Below are 23,992 nucleotides of genomic sequence, written 5' to 3'. Positions count from 1 at the left end.
GCGTATTCCTGTGTACTGTGCTATATACATAGTATATACAGTGCAGCAGGCTATATATACATATATACTGTATATAGGGGCTTCTCTGCAGACACTGGGCCTGCGGGGACCCGGCGTATTCCTGTGTAGTGTGCTATATACATAGTATATACAGTGCGGCAGGCTATATATACATATATACTGTATATAGGGGCTTCTCTGCAGACACTGGGCCTGCGGGGACCCGGCGTATTCCTGTGTACTGTGCTATATACATGGTATATACAGTGCGGCAGGCTATATATACATATATACTGTATATAGGGGCTTCTCTGCAGACACTGGGCCTGCGGGGACCCGGCGTATTCCTGTGTACTGTGCTATATACATAGTATATACAGTGTGGCAGGCTATATACATACATACTGTATATAGGGGCTTCTCTGCAGACACTGGGCCTGCGGGGACCCGGCGTATTCCTGTGTACTGTGCTATATACATGGTATATACAGTGCGGCAGGCTATATATACATATATACTGTATATAGGGGCTTCTCTGCAGACACTGGGCCTGCGGGGACCCGGCGTATTCCGGTGTACTGTGCTATATACACACAATATATACAGTGCGGCAGGCTATATATACATATATACTGTATATAGGGACTTCTCTGCAGACACTGGGCCTGCGGGGACCCGGCGTATTCCTGTGTACTGTGCTATATACATAGTATATACAGTGCGGCAGGCTATATATACATATATACTGTATATAGGGGCTTCTCTGCAGACACTGGGCCTGCGGGGACCCGGCGTATTCCTGTGTACTGTGCTATATACATGGTATATACAGTGCGGCAGGCTATATACATATATACTGTATATAGGGGCTTCTCTGCAGACACTGGGCCTGCGGGGACCCGGCGTATTCCTGTGTACTGTGCTATATACATAGTATATACAGTGCGGCAGGCTATATATACATATATACTGTATATAGGGGCATCTCTGCAGACACTGGGCCTGCGGGGACCCGGCGTATTCCTGTGTACTGTGCTATATACATAGTATATACAGTGCGGCAGGCTATATATACATATATACTGTATATAGGGGCATCTCTGCAGACACTGGGCCTGCGGGGACCCGGCGTATTCCTGTGTACTGTGCTATATACATAGTATATACAGTGCGGCAGGCTATATATACATATATACTGTATATAGGGGCATCTCTGCAGACACTGGGCCTGCGGGGACCCGGCGTATTCCTGTGTACTGTGCTATATACATGGTATATACAGTGCGGCAGGCTATATATACATATATACTGTATATAGGGGCTTCTCTGCAGACACTGGGCCTGCGGGGACCCGGCGTATTCCTGTGTACTGTGCTATATACATAGTATATACAGTGCGGCAGGCTATATATACATATATACTGTATATAGGGGCATCTCTGCAGACACTGGGCCTGCGGGGACCCGGCGTATTCCTGTGTACTGTGCTATATACATGGTATATACAGTGCGGCAGGCTATATATACATATATACTGTATATAGGGGCTTCTCTGCAGACACTGGGCCTGCGGGGACCCGGCGTATTCCTGTGTACTGTGCTATATACATGGTATATACAGTGCGGCAGGCTATATATACATATATACTGTATATAGGGGCTTCTCTGCAGACACTGGGCCTGCGGGGACCCGGCGTATTCCTGTGTACTGTGCTATATACATGGTATATACAGTGCGGCAGGCTATATACATATATACTGTATATAGGGGCTTCTCTGCAGACACTGGGCCTGCGGGGACCCGGCGTATTCCTGTGTACTGTGCTATATACATAGTATATACAGTGCGGCAGGCTATATATACATATATACTGTAAATAGGGACTTCTCTGCAGACACTGGGCCTGCGGGGACCCGGCGTATTCCTGTGTACTGTGCTATATACATAGTATATACAGTGCGGCAGGCTATATACATATATACTGTATATAGGGGCTTCTCTGCAGACACTGGGCCTGCGGGGACCCGGCGTATTCCTGTGTACTGTGCTATATACATGGTATATACAGTGCGGCAGGCTATATATACATATATACTGTATATAGGGGCTTCTCTGCAGACACTGGGCCTGCGGGGACCCGGCGTATCCCTATGTACTGTGCTATATACATAGTATATACAATGCGGCAGGCTATATATACATATATACTGTATATAGGGGCTTCTCTGCAGACACTGGGCCTGCGGGGACCCGGCGTATTCCTGTGTACTGTGCTATATACATGGTATATACAGTGCGGCAGGCTATATACACATATATACTGTATATAGGGGCTTCTCTGCAGACACTGGGCCTGCGGGGACCTGGCGTATTCCTGTATACTGTGCTATATACATAGTATATACAGTGCGGCAGGCTATATACATATATACTGTATATAGGGGCTTCTCAGCAGACACTGGGCCTGCGGGGACCCGGCGTATTCCTGTGTAGTGTGCTATATACATGGTATATACAGTGCGGCAGGCTATATACATATATACTGTATATAGGGGCTTCTCTGCAGACACTGGGCCTGCGGGGACCCGGCGTATTCCTGTGTACTGTGCTATATACATAGTATATACAGTGCGGCAGGCTATATATACATATATACTGTATATAGGGGCTTCTCTGCAGACACTGGGCCTGCGGGGACCCGGCGTATTCCTGTGTACTGTGCTATATACATGGTATATACAGTGCGGCAGGCTATATATACATATATACTGTATATAGGGGCTTCTCTGCAGACACTGGGCCTGTGGGGACCCGGCGTATTCCTGTGTACTGTGCTATATACATGGTATATACAGTGCGGCAGGCTATATACATATATACTGTATATAGGGGCTTCTCAGCAGACACTGGGCCTGTGGGGACCCGGCGTATTCCTGTGTACTGTGCTATATACATGGTATATACAGTGCGGCAGGCTATATATACTGTATATAGGGGCTTCTCTGCAGACACTGGGCCTGCGGGGACCCGGCGTATTCCTGTGTACTGTGCTATATACATGGTATATACAGTGTGGCAGGCTATATATACATATATACTGTATATAGGGGCATCTTTGCAGACACTGGGCCTGCGGGGACCCGGCGTATTCCTGTGTACTGTGCTATATACATGGTATATACAGTGCGGCAGGCTATATATACATATATACTGTATATAGGGGCTTCTCTGCAGACACTGGGCCTGCGGGGACCCGGCGTATTCCTGTGTACTGTGCTATATACATGGTATATACAGTGCGGCAGGCTATATACATATATACTGTATATAGGGGCTTCTCTGCAGACACTGGGCCTGCGGGGACCCGGCGTATTCCTGTGTACTGTGCTATATACATAGTATATACAGTGCGGCAGGCTATATATACATATATACTGTATATAGGGGCTTCTCTGCAGACACTGGGCCTGCGGGGACCCGGCGTATTCCTGTGTACTGTGCTATATACATAGTATATACAGTGCGGCAGGCAATATACATATATACTGTATATAGGGGCTTCTCTGCAGATATTGGGCCTGCGGGGACCCGGCGTATTCCTGTGTACTGTGCTATATACATGGTATATACAGTGCGGCAGGCTATATACATATATACTGTATATAGGGGCTTCTCTGCAGATATTGGGCCTGCGGGGACCCGGCGTATTCCTGTGTACTGTGCTATATACATGGTATATACAGTGCGGCAGGCTATATATACATATATACTGTATATAGGGGCTTCTCTGCAGACACTGGGCCTGTGGGGACCCGGCGTATTCCTGTGTACTGTGCTATATACATGGTATATACAGTGTGGCAGGCTATATACATATATACTGTATATAGGGGCTTCTCTGCAGATATTGGGCCTGCGGGGACCCGGCGTATTCCTGTGTACTGTGCTATATACATGGTATATACAGTGCGGCAGGCTATATATACATATATACTGTATATAGGGGCTTCTCTGCAGACACTGGGCCTGTGGGGACCCGGCGTATTCCTGTGTACTGTGCTATATACATGGTATATACAGTGTGGCAGGCTATATACATATATACTGTATATAGGGGCTTCTCTGCAGACACTGGGCCTGCGGGGACCCGGCGTATTCCTGTGTACTGTGCTATATACATGGTATATACAGTGCGGCAGGCTATATACATATATACTGTATATAGGGGCTTCTCTGCAGACACTGGGCCTGCGGGGACCCGGCGTATTCCTGTGTACTGTGCTATATACATAGTATATACAGTGTGGCAGGCTATATACATATATACTGTATATAGGGGCTTCTCTGCAGACACTGGGCCTGCGGGGACCCGGCGTATTCCTGTGTACTGTGCTATATACATGGTATATACAGTGCGGCAGGCTATATACACATATATACTGTATATAGGGGCTTCTCTGCAGACACTGGGCCTGCGGGGACCCGGCGTATTCCTGTGTACTGTGCTATATACATGGTATATACAGTGCGGCAGGCTATATATACATATATACTGTATATAGGGGCTTCTCTGCAGACACTGGGCCTGCGGGGACCCGGCGTATTCCTGTGTACTGTGCTATATACATGGTATATACAGTGTGGCAGGCTATATATACATATATACTGTATATAGGGGCTTCTCTGCAGACACTGGGCCTGCGGGGACCCGGCGTATTCCTGTGTACTGTGCTATATACATGGTATATACAGTGCGGCAGGCTATATATACATATATACTGTATATAGGGGCTTCTCTGCAGACACTGGGCCTGTGGGGACCCGGCGTATTCCTGTGTACTGTGCTATATACATAGTATATACAGTGCGGCAGGCTATATATACATATATACTGTATATAGGGGCTTCTCTGCAGACACTGGGCCTGCGGGGACCCGGCGTATTCCTGTGTACTGTGCTATATACATGGTATATACAGTGCGGCAGGCTATATATACATATATACTGTATATAGGGGCTTCTCTGCAGACACTGGGCCTGCGGGGACCCGGCGTATTCCTGTGTACTGTGCTATATACATAGTATATACAGTGCGGCAGGCTATATATACATATATACTGTATATAGGGGCTTCTCAGCAGACACTGGGCCTGCGGGGACCCGGCGTATCCCTATGTACTGTGCTATATACATAGTATATACAGTGCGGCAGGCTATATATACATATATACTGTATATAGGGACTTCTCTGCAGACACTGGGCCTGCGGGGACCCGGCGTATTCCTGTGTACTGTGCTATATACATGGTATATACAGTACGGCAGGCTATATACATATATACTGTATATAGGGGCTTCTCTGCAGACACTGGGCCTGCGGGGACCCGGCGTATTCCTGTGTACTGTGCTATATACATAGTATATACAGTGTGGCAGGCTATATATACATATATACTGCATATAGGGGCTTCTCTGCAGACACTGGGCCTGCGGGGACCCGGCGTATTCCTGTGTACTGTGCTATATACATAGTATATACAGTGCGGCAGGCTATATATACATATATACTGTATATAGGGGCTTCTCTGCAGACACTGGGCCTGCGGGGACCCGGCGTATTCCTGTGTACTGTGCTATATACATGGTATATACAGTGCGGCAGGCTATATACATATATACTGTATATAGGGGCTTCTCTGCAGACACTGGGCCTGCGGGGACCCGGCGTATTCCTGTGTACTGTGCTATATACATAGTATATACAGTGTGGCAGGCTATATATACATATATACTGTATATAGGGGCTTCTCTGCAGACACTGGGCCTGCGGGGACCCGGCGTATTCCTGTGTACTGTGCTATATACATAGTATATACAGTGCGGCAGGCTATATATACATATATACTGTATATATGGGCTTCTCTGCAGACACTGGGCCTGCGGGGACCCGGCGTATTCCTGTGTACTGTGCTATATACATAGTATATACAGTGCGGCAGGCTATATATACATATATACTGTATATAGGGGCTTCTCTGCAGACACTGGGCCTGCGGGGACCCGGCGTATTCCAGTGTACTGTGCTATATACATGGTATATACAGTGCGGCAGGCTATATATACATATATACTGTATATAGGGGCTTCTCTGCAGACACTGGGCCTGTGGGGACCCGGCGTATTCCTGTGTACTGTGCTATATACATAGTATATACAGTGCGGCAGGCTATATATACATATATACTGTATATAAGGGCTTCTCTGCAGACACTGGGCCTGCGGGGACCCGGCGTATTCCGGTGTACTGTGCTATATACATGGTATATACAGTGCGGCAGGCTATATATACATATATACTGTATATAGAGGCTTCTCTGCAGACACTGGGCCTGCGGGGACCCGGCGTATTCCTGTGTACTGTGCTATATACATAGTATATACAGTGCGGCAGGCTATATATACATATATACTGTATATAGGGGCTTCTCTGCAGACACTGGGCCTGCGGGGACCCGGCGTATTCCTGTGTACTGTGCTATATACATGGTATATACAGTGCGGCAGGCTATATATACATATATACTGTATATAGGGGCTTCTCTGCAGACACTGGGCCTGCGGGGACCCGGCGTATTCCTGTGTACTGTGCTATATACATAGTATATACAGTGCGGCAGGCTATATATACATATATACTGTATATAGGGGCTTCTCAGCAGACACTGGGCCTGCGGGGACCCGGCGTATCCCTATGTACTGTGCTATATACATAGTATATACAGTGCGGCAGGCTATATATACATATATACTGTATATAGGGACTTCTCTGCAGACACTGGGCCTGCGGGGACCCGGCGTATTCCTGTGTACTGTGCTATATACATGGTATATACAGTACGGCAGGCTATATACATATATACTGTATATAGGGGCTTCTCTGCAGACACTGGGCCTGCGGGGACCCGGCGTATTCCTGTGTACTGTGCTATATACATAGTATATACAGTGTGGCAGGCTATATATACATATATACTGCATATAGGGGCTTCTCTGCAGACACTGGGCCTGCGGGGACCCGGCGTATTCCTGTGTACTGTGCTATATACATAGTATATACAGTGCGGCAGGCTATATATACATATATACTGTATATAGGGGCTTCTCTGCAGACACTGGGCCTGCGGGGACCCGGCGTATTCCTGTGTACTGTGCTATATACATGGTATATACAGTGCGGCAGGCTATATACATATATACTGTATATAGGGGCTTCTCTGCAGACACTGGGCCTGCGGGGACCCGGCGTATTCCTGTGTACTGTGCTATATACATAGTATATACAGTGTGGCAGGCTATATATACATATATACTGTATATAGGGGCTTCTCTGCAGACACTGGGCCTGCGGGGACCCGGCGTATTCCTGTGTACTGTGCTATATACATAGTATATACAGTGCGGCAGGCTATATATACATATATACTGTATATATGGGCTTCTCTGCAGACACTGGGCCTGCGGGGACCCGGCGTATTCCTGTGTACTGTGCTATATACATAGTATATACAGTGCGGCAGGCTATATATACATATATACTGTATATAGGGGCTTCTCTGCAGACACTGGGCCTGCGGGGACCCGGCGTATTCCTGTGTACTGTGCTATATACATGGTATATACAGTGCGGCAGGCTATATATACATATATACTGTATATAGGGGCTTCTCTGCAGACACTGGGCCTGTGGGGACCCGGCGTATTCCTGTGTACTGTGCTATATACATAGTATATACAGTGCGGCAGGCTATATATACATATATACTGTATATAAGGGCTTCTCTGCAGACACTGGGCCTGCGGGGACCCGGCGTATTCCGGTGTACTGTGCTATATACATGGTATATACAGTGCGGCAGGCTATATATACATATATACTGTATATAGAGGCTTCTCTGCAGACACTGGGCCTGCGGGGACCCGGCGTATTCCTGTGTACTGTGCTATATACATAGTATATACAGTGTGGCAGGCTATATACATATATACTGTATATAGGGGCTTCTCTGCAGACACTGGGCCTGTGGGGACCCGGCGTATTCCTGTGTACTGTGCTATATACATGGTATATACAGTGCGGCAGGCTATATACATATATACTGTATATAGGGGCTTCTCAGCAGACACTGGGCCTGCGGGGACCCGGCGTATTCCTGTGTACTGTGCTATATACATGGTATATACAGTGCGGCAGGCTATATACATATATACTGTATATAGGGGCTTCTCTGCAGACACTGGGCCTGTGGGGACCCGGCGTATTCCTGTGTACTGTGCTATATACATGGTATATACAGTGCGGCAGGCTATATACATATATACTGTATATAGGGGCTTCTCTGCAGACACTGGGCCTGCGGGGACCCGGCGTATTCCTGTGTACTGTGCTATATACATAGTATATACAGTGCGGCAGGCTATATATACATATATACTGTATATAGGGGCTTCTCTGCAGACACTGGGCCTGCGGGGACCCGGCGTATTCCTGTGTACTGTGCTATATACATAGTATATACAGTGCGGCAGGCTATATATACATATATACTGTATATAGGGGCTTCTCTGCAGACACTGGGCCTGCGGGGACCCGGCGTATTCCTGTGTACTGTGCTATATACATGGTATATACAGTGCGGCAGGCTATATATACATATATACTGTATATAGGGGCTTCTCTGCAGACACTGGGCCTGCGGGGACCCGGCGTATTCCTGTGTACTGTGCTATATACATAGTATATACAGTGCGGCAGGCTATATATACATATATACTGTATATAGGGGCTTCTCTGCAGACACTGGGCCTGCGGGGACCCGGCGTATTCCTGTGTACTGTGCTATATACATGGTATATACAGTGCGGCAGGCTATATACATATATACTGTATATAGGGGCTTCTCTGCAGACACTGGGCCTGCGGGGACCCGGCGTATTCCTGTATACTGTGCTATATACATGGTATATACAGTGCGGCAGGCTATATACATATATACTGTATATAGGGGCTTCTCTGCAGACACTGGGCCTGTGGGGACCCGGCGTATTCCTGTGTACTGTGCTATATACATGGTATATACAGTGCGGCAGGCTATATACATATATACTGTATATAGGGGCTTCTCAGCAGACACTGGGCCTGTGTGGGACCCGGCGTATTCCTGTGTACTGTGCTATATACATAGTATATACAGTGCGGCAGGCTATATACATATATACTGTATATAGGGGCTTCTCTGCAGACACTGGGCCTGCGGGGACCCGGCGTATTCCTGTGTACTGTGCTATATACATGGTATATACAGTGCGGCAGGCTATATACATATATACTGTATATAGGGGCTTCTCTGCAGACACTGGGCCTGCGGGGACCCGGCGTATTCCTGTGTACTGTGCTATATACATGGTATATACAGTGCGGCAGGCTATATACATATATACTGTATATAGGGGCTTCTCTGCAGACACTGGGCCTGTGTGGGACCCGGCGTATTCCTGTGTACTGTGCTATATACATAGTATATACAGTGCGGCAGGCTATATACATATATACTGTATATAGGGGCTTCTCTGCAGACACTGGGCCTGCGGGGACCCGGCGTATTCCTGTGTACTGTGCTATATACATGGTATATACAGTGCGGCAGGCTATATACATATATACTGTATATAGGGGCTTCTCTGCAGACACTGGGCCTGCGGGGACCCGGCGTATTCCTGTGTACTGTGCTATATACATGGTATATACAGTGCGGCAGGCTATATATACATATATACTGTATATAGAGGCTTCTCTGCAGACACTGGGCCTGCGGGGACCCGGCGTATTCCTGTGTACTGTGCTATATACATAGTATATACAGTGTGGCAGGCTATATACATATATACTGTATATAGGGGCTTCTCTGCAGACACTGGGCCTGTGGGGACCCGGCGTATTCCTGTGTACTGTGCTATATACATGGTATATACAGTGCGGCAGGCTATATACATATATACTGTATATAGGGGCTTCTCTGCAGACACTGGGCCTGCGGGGACCCGGCGTATTCCTGTGTACTGTGCTATATACATGGTATATACAGTGCGGCAGGCTATATACATATATACTGTATATAGGGGCTTCTCTGCAGACACTGGGCCTGTGGGGACCCGGCGTATTCCTGTGTACTGTGCTATATACATGGTATATACAGTGCGGCAGGCTATATACATATATACTGTATATAGGGGCTTCTCTGCAGACACTGGGCCTGCGGGGACCCGGCGTATTCCTGTGTACTGTGCTATATACATAGTATATACAGTGCGGCAGGCTATATATACATATATACTGTATATAGGGGCTTCTCTGCAGACACTGGGCCTGCGGGGACCCGGCGTATTCCTGTGTACTGTGCTATATACATAGTATATACAGTGCGGCAGGCTATATATACATATATACTGTATATAGGGGCTTCTCTGCAGACACTGGGCCTGCGGGGACCCGGCGTATTCCTGTGTACTGTGCTATATACATGGTATATACAGTGCGGCAGGCTATATATACATATATACTGTATATAGGGGCTTCTCTGCAGACACTGGGCCTGCGGGGACCCGGCGTATTCCTGTGTACTGTGCTATATACATAGTATATACAGTGCGGCAGGCTATATACATATATACTGTATATAGGGGCTTCTCAGCAGACACTGGGCCTGCGGGGACCCGGCGTATTCCTGTGTACTGTGCTATATACATGGTATATACAGTGCGGCAGGCTATATACATACATACTGTATATAGGGGCTTCTCTGCAGACACTGGGCCTGCGGGGACCCGGCGTATTCCTGTGTACTGTGCTATATACATGGTATATACAGTGCGGCAGGCTATATACATATATACTGTATATAGGGGCTTCTCTGCAGATATTGGGCCTGCGGGGACCCGGCGTATTCCTGTGTACTGTGCTATATACATGGTATATACAGTGCGGCAGGCTATATATACATATATACTGTATATAGGGGCTTCTCTGCAGACACTGGGCCTGTGGGGACCCGGCGTATTCCTGTGTACTGTGCTATATACATGGTATATACAGTGCGGCAGGCTATATATACATATATACTGTATATAGGGGCTTCTCTGCAGACACTGGGCCTGCGGGGACCCGGCGTATTCCTGTGTACTGTGCTATATACATGGTATATACAGTGCGGCAGGCTATATACATATATACTGTATATAGGGGCTTCTCTGCAGACACTGGGCCTGTGGGGACCCGGCGTATTCCTGTGTACTGTGCTATATACATGGTATATACAGTGCGGCAGGCTATATATACATATATACTGTATATAGGGGCTTCTCTGCAGACACTGGGCCTGCGGGGACCCGGCGTATTCCTGTGTACTGTGCTATATACATAGTATATACAGTGCGGCAGGCTATATATACATATATACTGTATATAGGGGCTTCTCTGCAGACACTGGGCCTGCGGGGACCCGGCGTATTCCTGTGTACTGTGCTATATACATAGTATATACAGTGCGGCAGGCTATATATACATATATACTGTATATAGGGGCTTCTCAGCAGACACTGGGCCTGCGGGGACCCGGCGTATTCCTGTGTACTGTGCTATATACATAGTATATACAGTGCGGCAGGCTATATATACATATATACTGTATATAGGGGCTTCTCTGCAGACACTGGGCCTGTGGGGACCCGGCGTATTCCTGTGTACTGTGCTATATACATAGTATATACAGTGCGGCAGGCTATATACATATATACGGGGTTACCAGCTGTCCAGTTCGAGCTCCAGCAGGGACTGGCTCCTCTCCGAGTGACACTGCAGACACCACATGGCTGAGCGCAGGGACCGGAGCAGGGGACCTCACCCCAGATGGGACCCCAACATCCTGTGCCCCCCTGAGCCTCGTCTCCACGGCAGTGATCCGGAAGAATCAGCAGAGGTGGGTCCAGCCTTCCAGTCCGGGGCAGGATGGGGGGATGGCTGGAAGCCGGGACAGGGGCAGAGGAGGAGGAGGAGGGACACGGCCGTACACGGCCCTCATTTGCTGCTGCTTGTGTTTTCCCAGCAAAGGAACAGGAAATATCCCAGAGCTGAGAGCAGAGCACAGAGCACACTGTCAGGAGTGAGTGCAGCGCTGTGCCGGGCATTGTGCTCTGCTACCTCTGACACCAGCTATAGCAGAGCTTTATACGGAGCCTTTCTCTGAACCTCACATTTCATGCATTTCTCTAAAGTGGAGAAGCTGCTAAGAAGTGGTCCAGAGATGGCGCATTATGAAGACCACCATTGTGTATGCTCCGTCCCGCCAGTGCTCCACATGGAAAGAGCGCTGCTCCAGCCGTTCCCTCAGATGATCGTAGGAGAGAAGCAGAGAGGAGAGGAGAGAAGCAGAGAGGAGAGGAGAAGAGAGGAGAGGAGAGAAGCAGAGAGGAGAGAAGAAGAGAGGAGAGGAGAGAAGAGAAGCAGAGAGGAGAGGAGAGAAGCAGAGAGGAGAGGAGAAGAGAGGAGAGAAGCAGAGAGGAGAGGAGAGGAGCAGAGAGGAGAGAAGAAGAGAGGAGAAGAGAGAAGCAGAGAGGAGAGGAGAGGAGAGAAGCAGAGAGGAGAGGAGAGAAGCAGAGAGGAGAGGAGAGGAGAGAAGCAGAGAGGAGAGAAGAGAAGCAGAGAGGAGAGGAGAGAAGAGAAGCAGAGAGGGAGAAGCAGAGAGGAGAGGAGAGGAGCAGAGAGGAGAGGAGAGAAGCAGAGAGGAGAGGAGAGAAGAGAAGCAGAGAGGGAGAAGCAGAGAGGAGAGGAGAGGAGCAGAGAGGAGAGAAGAAGAGAGGAGAAGAGAGAAGCAGAGAGGAGAGGAGAGAAGCAGAGAGGAGAGGAGAGGAGAGAAGCAGAGAGGAGAGGAGAGAAGCAGAGAGGAGAGGAGAAGAGAGGAGAGGAGAGAAGCAGAGAGGAGAGAAGCAGAGAGGAGAGAAGCAGAGAGGAGAGGAGAAGAGAGGAGAGGAGAGAAGCAGAGAGGAGAGGAGAAGAGAGAAGCAGAGAGGAGAGGAGAGAAGCAGAGAGGAGAGGAGAGAAGAGAAGCAGAGAGGAGAGAAGCAGAGAGGAGAGGAGAGGAGAGGAGCAGAGAGGAGAGAAGAAGAGAGGAGAAGAGAGAAGAGAAGCAGAGAGGAGAGGAGAGAAGCAGAGAGGAGAGAAGCAGAGAGAAGAGGAGAGAAGAGAAGCAGAGAGGAGAGAAGCAGAGAGGAGAGGAGAGGAGCAGAGAGGAGAGAAGAAGAGAGGAGAAGAGAGAAGCAGAGAGGAGAGGAGAGGAGAGGAGAGAAGCAGAGAGGAGAGGAGAGAAGCAGAGAGGAGAGGAGAGAAGCAGAGAGGAGAGGAGAGAAGCAGAGAGGGAGAAGCAGAGAGAAGAGAAGCAGAGAGAAGCAGAGAGGAGAGAAGCAGAGAGGAGAGGAGAGAAGCAGAGAGGAGAGGAGAGGAGATGAGAGAAGCAGAGAGGAGAGGAGAGAAGCAGAGAGGAGAGGAGAAGAGAAGCAGAGAGGAGAGAAGCAGAGAGGAGAGGAGAGGAGAGGAGCAGAGAGGAGAGGAGAAGAGAGGAGAGGAGAGAAGCAGAGAGGAGAGGAGAGAAGCAGAGAGGAGAGGAGAAGAGAGGAGAGGAGAGAAGCAGAGAGGAGAGGAGAGGAGCAGAGAGGAGAGGAGAGGAGAGAAGCAGAGAGGAGAGGAGAGAAGCAGAGAGGAGAGGAGAGGAGAGAAGCAGAGAGGAGAGAAGCAGAGAGGAGAGGAGAGAAGCAGAGAGGAGAGGAGAGGAGCAGAGAGGAGAGGAGAGGAGAGGAGCAGAGAGGAGAGGAGCAGAGAGGAGAGAAGCAGAGAGGAGAGAAGCAGAGAGTAGAGAAGCAGAGAGAAGAAGAGAGGAGAGAAGCAGAGAGAAGCAGAGAGGAGAGGAGAGAAGCAGAGAGGAGAGAAGCAGAGAGGAGAGGAGAGAAGCAGAGAGTAGAGAAGCAGAGAAGAAGAGAGGAGAGAAGCAGAGAGAAGCAGAGAGGAGAGAAGCAGAGAGGAGAGAAGCAGAGAGGAGAGGAGAGTAGAGGAGAGGAGAAGAGAGGAGAGAAGCAGAGAGGAGAGAAGCAGAGGAGAGTAGAGGTAGAGAAGAGGAGAAGAGAGGAGAGAAACAGAGAGGAGAGGAGAGAAGCAGAGAGGAGAGAAGCAGAGAGGAGAGGAGAGAAGCAGAGAGGAGAGAAGCAGAGAGGAGAGGAGAGAAGCAGAGAGGAGAGGAGAGAAGCAGAGAGGAGAGAAGCAGAGAGGAGAGGAGAGGAGAGAAGAAGAGAGGAGAGGAGAGAAGCAGAGAGGAGAGAAGCAGAGAGGAGAGAAGCAGAGAGGAGAGAAGCAGAGAGGAGAGGAGAGAAGCAGAGAGAAGAAGAGAGGAGAGAAGCAGAGAGTAGAGAAGCAGAGAGAAGCAGAGAGGAGAGAAGCAGAGAGAAGCAGAGAGGAGAGAAGCAGAAAGAAGCAGAGAGGAGAGAAGCAGAGAGGAGAGAAGCAGAGAGGAGAGAAGCAGAGAGGAGAGAAGCAGAGAGGAGAGAAGCAGAGAGGAGAGGAGAGAAGCAGAGAGTAGAGAAGCAGAGAGAAGAGAGGAGAGAAGCAGAGAGAAGCAGAGAGGAGAGGAGAGGAGAGGAGAGAAGCAGAGAGTAGAGAAGCAGAGAGTAGAGAAGCAGAGAGAAGAAGAGAGGAGAGAAGCAGAGAGGAGAGGAGAGAAGCAGAGAGAAGAAGAGAGGAGAGAAGCAGAAAGAAGCAGAGAGGAGAGAAGCAGAAAGAAGCAGAGAGGAGAGAAGCAGAGAGGAGAGAAGCAGAGAGGAGAGAAGCAGAGAGTAGAGAAGCAGAGAGAAGAAGAGAGGAGAGAAGCAGAGAGAAGCAGAGAGGAGAGGAGAGAAGCAGAGAGGAGAGAAGCAGAGAGGAGAGGAGAGAAGCAGAGAGGAGAGAAGCAGAGAGGAGAGGAGAGAAGCAGAGAGTAGAGAAGCAGAGAAGAAGAGAGGAGAGAAGCAGAGAGAAGCAGAGAGGAGAGAAGCAGAGAGGAGAGAAGCAGAGAGGAGAGGAGAGGAGAAGAGAGGAGAGAAGCAGAGAGGAGAGAAGAGAAGCAGAGAGGAGAGAAGCAGAGGAGAGTAGAGGTAGAGAAGAGGAGAAGAGAGGAGAGAAACAGAGAGGAGAGGAGAGAAGCAGAGAGAGGAGAGTAGAGGAGAGAAGCAGAGAGAGGAGAGTAGAGGAGAGAAGCAGAGAGGAGAGAAGCAGAGAGAGGAAAGTAGAGGAGAGAAGCAGAGAGGAGAGAAACAGAGAGGAGACAAACAGAGAGGAGAGAAACAGAGAGGAGAGAAACAGAGAGGAGAGAAGCAGAGAGTAGAGAAGCAGAGAGAAGAAGAGAGGAGAGAAGCAGAGAGAAGCAGAGAGGAGAGGAGAGAAGCAGAGAGGAGAGAAGCAGAGAGGAGAGGAGAGAAGCAGAGAGTAGAGAAGCAGAGAAGAAGAGAGGAGAGAAGCAGAGAGAAGCAGAGAGGAGAGAAGCAGAGAGGAGAGAAGCAGAGAGGAGAGGAGAGTAGAGGAGAGGAGAAGAGAGGAGAGAAGCAGAGAGGAGAGAAGAGAAGCAGAGAGGAGAGAAGCAGAGGAGAGTAGAGGTAGAGAAGAGGAGAAGAGAGGAGAGAAACAGAGAGGAGAGGAGAGAAGCAGAGAGGAGAGAAGCAGAGAGGAGAGGAGAGAAGCAGAGAGGAGAGAAGCAGAGAGGAGAGGAGAGAAGCAGAGAGGAGAGGAGAGAAGCAGAGAGGAGAGAAGCAGAGAGGAGAGGAGAGGAGAGAAGAAGAGAGGAGAGGAGAGAAGCAGAGAGGAGAGAAGCAGAGAGGAGAGAAGCAGAGAGGAGAGAAGCAGAGAGGAGAGGAGAGAAGCAGAGAGAAGAAGAGAGGAGAGAAGCAGAGAGTAGAGAAGCAGAGAGAAGCAGAGAGGAGAGAAGCAGAGAGAAGCAGAGAGGAGAGAAGCAGAAAGAAGCAGAGAGGAGAGAAGCAGAGAGGAGAGAAGCAGAGAGGAGAGAAGCAGAGAGGAGAGAAGCAGAGAGGAGAGGAGAGAAGCAGAGAGTAGAGAAGCAGAGAGAAGAGAGGAGAGAAGCAGAGAGAAGCAGAGAGGAGAGGAGAGGAGAGGAGAGAAGCAGAGAGTAGAGAAGCAGAGAGTAGAGAAGCAGAGAGAAGAAGAGAGGAGAGAAGCAGAGAGGAGAGGAGAGAAGCAGAGAGAAGAAGAGAGGAGAGAAGCAGAAAGAAGCAGAGAGGAGAGAAGCAGAAAGAAGCAGAGAGGAGAGAAGCAGAGAGGAGAGAAGCAGAGAGGAGAGAAGCAGAGAGTAGAGAAGCAGAGAGAAGAAGAGAAAAGAGAAGCAGAGAGAAGCAGAGAGGAGAGGAGAGAAGCAGAGAGGAGAGAAGCAGAGAGGAGAGGAGAGAAGCAGAGAGGAGAGAAGCAGAGAGGAGAGGAGAGAAGCAGAGAGTAGAGAAGCAGAGAAGAAGAGAGGAGAGAAGCAGAGAGAAGCAGAGAGGAGAGAAGCAGAGAGGAGAGAAGCAGAGAGGAGAGGAGAGGAGAAGAGAGGAGAGAAGCAGAGAGGAGAGAAGAGAAGCAGAGAGGAGAGAAGCAGAGGAGAGTAGAGGTAGAGAAGAGGAGAAGAGAGGAGAGAAACAGAGAGGAGAGGAGAGAAGCAGAGAGAGGAGAGTAGAGGAGAGAAGCAGAGAGAGGAGAGTAGAGGAGAGAAGCAGAGAGGAGAGAAGCAGAGAGAGGAGAGTAGAGGAGAGAAGCAGAGAGGAGAGAAACAGAGAGGAGACAAACAGAGAGGAGAGAAACAGAGAGGAGAGAAACAGAGAGGAGAGAAACAGAGAGGAGAGAATCAGAGAGGAGAGAATCAAAAGAGGAGAGAAGCAGAGAGGAGGGAAGAGAAGCAGAGAGGAGGGAAGAGAAGCAGAGAGGAGAGAAGAGAAGCAGAGAGGAGAGAAGCAGAGAGGAGAGAAGCAGAGAGTAGAGAAGCAGAGAGTAGAGAAGCAGAGAGTAGAGAAGCAGAGAGAAGAAGAGAGGAGAGAAGCAGAGAGAAGCAGAGAGGAGAGAAGCAGAGAGGAGAGGAGAGGAGAGAAGCAGAGAGTAGAGAAGCAGAGAGAAGAGAGGAGAGAAGCAGAAAGAAGCAGAGAGGAGAGAAGCAGAAAGAAGCAGAGAGGAGAGAAGCAGAGAGGAGAGAAGCAGAGAGGAGAGAAGCAGAGAGGAGAGAAGCAGAGAGGAGAGAAGCAGAGAGGAGAGGAGAGAAGCAGAGAGTAGAGAAGCAGAGAGAAGAGAGGAGAGAAGCAGAGAGACGCAGAGAGGAGAGGAGAGAAGCAGAGAGGAGAGGAGAGGAGAGAAGCAGAGAGTAGAGAAGCAGAGAGAAGAAGAGAGGAGAGAAGCAGAGAGAAGCAGAGAGGAGAGGAGAAGAGAGGAGAGGAGAGAAGCAGAGAGGAGACAAGCGGAGAGGAGAGGAGAGTAGAGGAGAGGAGAAGAGAGGAGAGAAGCAGAGAGGAGACAAGAGAAGCAGAGAGGAGAGAAGCAGAGGAGAGTAGAGGTAGAGAAGAGGAGAAGAGAGGAGAGAAACAGAGAGGAGAGAAACAGAAACAGAGAGGAGAGAAACAGAGAGGAGAGAAACAGAGAGGAGAGAAGCAGAGAGCAGCAGAGAGGAGAGAATCAGAGAGGAGAGAATCAGAGAGGAGAGAATCAGAGAGGAGAGAAGCAGAGAGGAGAGAATCAGAGAGGAGAGAAGCAGAGAGGAGAGAATCAGAGAGGAGAGAATCAGAGAGGAGAGAAGCAGAGAGGAGAGAATCAGAGAGGAGAGAAGCAGAGAGGAGAGAAGCAGAGAGAAGAGAAGAGAAGCAGAGAGGAGAGAAGCAGAGAGGAGAGGAGAGAAGCAGAGAGTAGAAAAGCAGAGAGAAGAAGAGAGGAGAGAAGCAGAGAGAAGCAGAGAGGAGAGAAGCAGAGAGGAGAGGAGAAGAGAGGAGAGGAGAGAAGCAGAGAGAAGAAGAGAGGAGAGAAGCAGAGAGTAGAGAAGCAGAGAGAAGAAGAGAGGAGAGAAGCAGAGAGAAGCAGAGAGGAGAGAAGCAGAGAGGAGAGGAGAGTAGAGAAGCAGAGAGTAGAGAAGCAGAGAGAAGAAGAGAGGAGAGAAGCAGAAAGAAGCAGAGAGGAGAGAAGCAGAGAGGAGAGAAGCAGAGAGGAGAGAAGCAGAGAGGAGAGGAGAGGAGAGAAGCAGAGAGTAGAGAAGCAGAGAGAAGAAGAGAGGAGAGAAGCAGAGAGGAGAGGAGAGGAGAGAAGCAGAGAGGAGAGAAGCAGAGGAGAGGAGAGAAGCAGAGAGGAGAGAAGCAGAGAGAAGCAGAGAGGAGAGAAGCAGAGAGGAGAGGAGAAGAGAGGAGAGGAGAGAAGCAGAGAGGAGAGAAGCGGAGAGTAGAGGAGAGGAGAAGAGAGGAGAGAAGCAGAGGAGAGTAGAGGTAGAGAAGAGGAGAAGAGAGGAGAGAAGCAGAGAGGAGAGAAGCAGAGAGAGGAGAGTAGAGGAGAGAAGCAGAGAGGAGACAAATAGAGAGGAGACAAACAGAGGAGAGAAACAGAGAGGAGAGAAACAGAGAGGAGAGAAACAGAGGAGAGGAGAGAAGCAGAGAGCAGCAGAGAGGAGAGAATCAGAGAGGAGAGAATCAGAGAGGAGAGAAGCAGAGAGGAGAGAAGCAGAGAGGAGAGAAGAGAAGCAGAGAGGAGAGGAGAGAAGCAGAGAGGAGAGGAGAGAAGAGAAGCTGAGAGGAGAGAAGAGGAGAGAAGCAGAGAGGAGAGAAGCAGAGAGGAGAGAAGCGGAGAGGAGAGAAGCGGAGAGGAGAGAAGCGGAGAGGAGAGAAGCGGAGAGGAGAGTAGAGGAGAGAAGCAGAGAGGAGAGAAGCAGAGAGGAGAGGAGAGGAGAGAAGAGGAGAGGAGAGAAGCAGAGAGGAGAGGAGTGTAGCAGAGAGGAGAGTAGCAGAGGAGAGTAGCAGAGAGCTCCAGAAGAGGAAAGTGAGATCACGGCTTATTCAGGGCATTCTTACAGGTTGTAGATGAAGGCAATACCCCCTAATATAAGACATAATGGACACAATGTGTCCCAGGAAGGCAGAACCTGTGCAAAGACCACATGGAAGTACAGAATGTTGTACTAGCAAAATATAGTGACGGCTGAGGAGATAGTGACAGTGAACGCAGCAGACGCAGGACTTTAGGCTTCTGGGCCTCCTGGATGCAGCTGCGACTATTGCGATCCTACAGCTTTACCAAGAGGAAATCACAGGAGCTGCGCTGGGAGGGAGCTGCATCTTGTAACTGGGAATGAGACCATGCACTGGGCAAGCACCGCATGTCACACCGCCAGCAAGCGGAGCGCGCAGCATTGTTCTGTGTCAGTAAAGCAAGTTACATTGGCTGCCCGAAATGTACTGAGGACGCGACCGCCCGAAATGTACCGAGGACGCGACCGCCCGAAATGTACCGAGGACGTGACCGCCCGAAATGTACCGAGGACGCGACCGCCCGAAATGTACCGAGGACGCGACTGCCCGAAATGTACCGAGGACGCGACCGCCCGAAATGTACCGAGGACGTGACCGCCCGAAATGTACCGAGGACGCGACCGCCCGAAATGTACCGAGGACGCGACCGCCCGAAATGTACCGAGGACGCGACCGCCCGAAATGTACCGAGGACGCGACCGCCCGAAATGTACCGAGGACGCGACCGCCCGAAGTGTACAGAGGACGCGACCGCCCGAAATGTACCGAGGACGCAACCGCCCGAAATGTACCGAGGACGCGACCGCCCGAAATGTACCGAGGACGCAACCGCCCGAAGTGTACAGAGGACGCGACCGCCCGAAGTGTACCGAGGACGCGACCGCCCGAAGTGTACAGAGGACGCAACCGCCCGAAATGTACCGAGGACGCGACCGCCCGAAGTGTACAGAGGACGCGACCGCCCGAAGTGTACAGAGGACGCGACCGCCCGAAGTGTACCGAGGACGCGACCGCCCGAAGTGTACCGAGGACGCGACCGCCCGAAATGTACCGAGGACGCGACCGCCCGAAGTGTACAGAGGACGCGACCGCCCGAAATGTACCGAGGACGCGACCGCCCGAAATGTACCGAGGACGCGACCGCCCGAAGTGTACAGAGGACGCAACCGCCCGAAATGTACCGAGGACGCGACCGCCCGAAGTGTACAGAGGACGCAACCGCCCGAAATGTACCGAGGACACGAAATAGACAAGAAGGGGGAGACAACTCTTGTGTCATGCGACAATCCTCTACACGCGGTGGTTTAATTACGCGGCTTAAGGCATCAATTCCTTTGCCTGAATAGTAAAATGTCCTATTTATAAACATGTGATAACGTTTGGCCGCACGCACTTCGGCTACAGCCACGGGGAAGCGGCAGCCTGACGCTGCTCAGTGACACTGCAGCAAACATAAGGGGAAGTGCCACTGGTGCCTGGGACATCGCAGAGGCCACAGATTCAAGAGACCGTGGCTGCAGCACTCGGCAGTGGCCACTAAGACACCACTACCCAGGACCTGGCTCATTCACCTCTATGGAAGCATGTTCTAGGCATGTTGTAGATCTGTGCAGTGGTCACTGTGCAAGGAAGGGGAGGAGGTGGGCTGTGACCACCACATATTACGACTGCTGTGTCACTGTGTCACGGGTTCTCTAAATACAGGTGTTATTTTTGTCACCCTGTCTCTGATGATAATGAAATGAATGAAAACAGATCTATTCCTAAGTATCAGTCTAGTGAGGCTTCACTTGCACAGTGAAAATTCAGAAATTATAGGATATTTTAGTATAGTTAGTGATAAGAAAAAAAAAAAAAAAAAGAAAAATCATAACAATTTGCATGAAAAAAACTTGATTTATAGGTAGCCTATCACCTGATTCATGCTGCCCAAACTACGAGCAGAGTCCGGCTGCACAACTGAGAAAGATGGCCTGAAGATCCGCTATGGGAGAGATCTGTCAATCAACTTGGAGTGTCTACGTATAATATGGTCCATAGCCGGCGTCTCCTAGCACCGCTCCTGGTGACTGACAGATCTCTCCTGTAATAAGAGGGTGGTGCTGGGTGAAGCCGGCCAGGAGCGGTGCTGGACTAGTCTCATCTCCAGCTATAGTCCATAGCCGGCGTCTCCTAGCACCGCTCCCGGTGACTGACAGATCTCTCCTGTAATAAGAGGGTGGTGCTGGGTGAAGCCGGCCAGGAGCGGTGCTGGACTAGTCTCATCTCCAGCTATAGTCCATAGCCGGCGTCTCCTAGCACCGCTCCTGGTGACTGACAGATCTCTCCTGTAATAAGAGGGTGGTGCTGGGTGAAGCCGGCCAGGAGCGGTGCTGGACTAGTCTCATCTCCAGCTATAGTCCATAGCCGGCGTCTCCTAGCACCGCTCCTGGTGACTGACAGATCTCTCCTGTAATAAGAGGGTGGTGCTGGGTGAAGCCGGCCAGGAGCGGTGCTGGACTAGTCTCATCTCCAGCTATAGTCCATAGCCGGCTTCTCCTAGCACCGCTCCCGGTGACTGACAGATCTCTCCTGTAATAAGAGGGTGGTGCTGGGTGAAGCCGGCCAGGAGCGGTGCTGGACTAGTCTCATCTCCAGCTATAGTCCATAGCCGGCGTCTCCTAGCACCGCTCCCGGTGACTGACAGATCTCTCCTGTAATAAGAGGGTGGTGCTGGGTGAAGCCGGCCAGGAGCGGTGCTGGACTAGTCTCATCTCCAGCTATAGTCCATAGCCGGCGTCTCCTAGCACCGCTCCCGGTGACTGACAGATCTCTCCTGTAATAAGAGGGTGGTGCTGGGTGAAGCCGGCCAGGAGCGGTGCTGGACTAGTCTCATCTCCAGCTATAGTCCATAGCCGGCGTCTCCTAGCACCCCTCCCGGTGACTGACAGATCTCTCCCATAAGAGGGTGGTGCTGGGTGAAGCCGGCCAGGAGCGGTGCTGGACTAGTCTCATCTCCAGCTATAGTCCATAGCCGGCGTCTCCTAGCACCCCTCCCGGTGACTGACAGATCTCTCCCATAAGAGGGTGGTGCTGGGTGAAGCCGGCCAGGAGCGGTGCTGGACTAGTCTCATCTCCAGCTATAGTCCATAGCCGGCGTCTCCTAGCACCCCTCCCGGTGACTGACAGATCTCTCCTGTAATAAGAGGGTGGTGCTGGGTGAAGCCGGCCAGGAGCGGTGCTGGACTAGTCTCATCTCCAGCTATAGTCCATAGCCGGCGTCTCCTAGCACCGCTCCCGGTGACTGACAGATCTCTCCTGTAATAAGAGGGTGGTGCTGGGTGAAGCCGGCCAGGAGCGGTGCTGGACTAGTCTCATCTCCAGCTATAGTCCATAGCCGGCGTCTCCTAGCACCCCTCCCGGTGACTGACAGATCTCTCCCATAAGAGGGTGGTGCTGGGTGAAGCCGGCCAGGAGCGGTGCTGGACTAGTCTCATCTCCAGCTATAGTCCATAGCCGGCGTCTCCTAGCACCCCTCCCGGTGACTGACAGATCTCTCCTGTAATAAGAGGGTGGTGCTGGGTGAAGCTGGCCAGGAGCGGTGCTGGACTAGTCTCATCTCCAGCTATAGTCCATAGCCGGCGTCTCCTAGCACCCCTCCCGGTGACTGACAGATCTCTCCCATAAGAGGGTGGTGCTGGGTGAGGCCGGTCAGGAGCTGGACTAGTCTCATCTCCAGCTATAGTCCATAGCCGGCGTCTCCTAGCACCGCTCCCGGTGACTGACAGATCTCTCCCATAAGAGGGTGGTGCTGGGTGAAGCCGGCCAGGAGCGGTGCTGGACTAGTCTCATCTCCAGCTATAGTCCATAGCCGGCGTCTCCTAGCACCCCTCCCGGTGACTGACAGATCTCTCCTGTAATAAGAGGGTGGTGCTGGGTGAAGCCGGCCAGGAGCGGTGCTGGACTAGTCTCATCTCCAGCTATAGTCCATAGCCGGCGTCTCCTAGCACCGCTCCCGGTGACTGACAGATCTCTCCTGTAATAAGAGGGTGGTGCTGGGTGAAGCCGGCCAGGAGCGGTGCTGGACTAGTCTCATCTCCAGCTATAGTCCATAGCCGGCGTCTCCTAGCACCGCTCCCGGTGACTGACAGATCTCTCCCATGAGAGGGTGGTGCTGGGTGAAGCTGGTCAGGAGCGGTGCTGGACTAGTCTCATCTCCAGCTATAGTCCATAGCCGGCGTCTCCTAGCACCGCTCCTGGTGACTGACAGATCTCTCCTGTAATAAGAGGGTGGTGCTGGGTGAAGCCGGCCAGGAGCGGTGCTGGACTAGTCTCATCTCCAGCTATAGTCCATAGCCGGCGTCTCCTAGCACCCCTCCCGGTGACTGACAGATCTCTCCCATAAGAGGGTGGTGCTGGGTGAGGCCGGTCAGGAGCTGGACTAGTCTCATCTCCAGCTATAGTCCATAGCCGGCGTCTCCTAGCACCGCTCCCGGTGACTGACAGATCTCTCCCATAAGAGGGTGGTGCTGGGTGAAGCCGGCCAGGAGCGGTGCTGGACTAGTCTCATCTCCAGCTATAGTCCATAGCCGGCGTCTCCTAGCACCCCTCCCGGTGACTGACAGATCTCTCCTGTAATAAGAGGGTGGTGCTGGGTGAAGCCGGCAAGGAGCGGTGCTGGACTAGTCTCATCTCCAGCTATAGTCCATAGCCGGCGTCTCCTAGCACCGCTCCCGGTGACTGACAGATCTCTCCTGTAATAAGAGGGTGGTGCTGGGTGAAGCCGGCCAGGAGCGGTGCTGGACTAGTCTCATCTCCAGCTATAGTCCATAGCCAGCTTCTCCTAGCACCGCTCCTGGTGACTGACAGATCTCTCCCGTAATAAGAGGGTGGTGCTGGGTG

The 23,992-nt window shown here is 50.8% G+C and overlaps 1 protein-coding gene across 6 annotated transcripts in view; it reads right to left on the bottom strand.

Annotated features, from left to right (window-relative positions):
- IQSEC1 (IQ motif and Sec7 domain ArfGEF 1) overlaps nt 1-23,992 on the bottom strand; it is a 1,387,106-nt gene that overhangs the window by 237,820 nt on the left and 1,125,294 nt on the right. Inside the window, exon 1 of one of the 6 annotated variants that reach the window (XM_075321243.1) lies at nt 11,860-12,056. The exons of the other annotated variants lie outside the window; for them this stretch is intronic. Coding sequence (XP_075177358.1) covers nt 11,860-11,924 — 65 coding nt within the window. The 5' untranslated portion in view covers nt 11,925-12,056. Of the gene's footprint in view, nt 1-11,859; nt 12,057-23,992 lie in introns of those variants that run through there. 6 annotated transcript variants of the gene reach the window in all.

The sequence above is a fragment of the Anomaloglossus baeobatrachus genome, chromosome 8 (assembly GCF_048569485.1).
Source record: "Anomaloglossus baeobatrachus isolate aAnoBae1 chromosome 8, aAnoBae1.hap1, whole genome shotgun sequence".
Classification (NCBI taxonomy): Eukaryota; Metazoa; Chordata; class Amphibia; order Anura; family Aromobatidae; genus Anomaloglossus; species Anomaloglossus baeobatrachus.
Note: the sequence above shows the minus strand (reverse complement) of the source record. Positions and strands in the feature narration are given on the sequence as shown.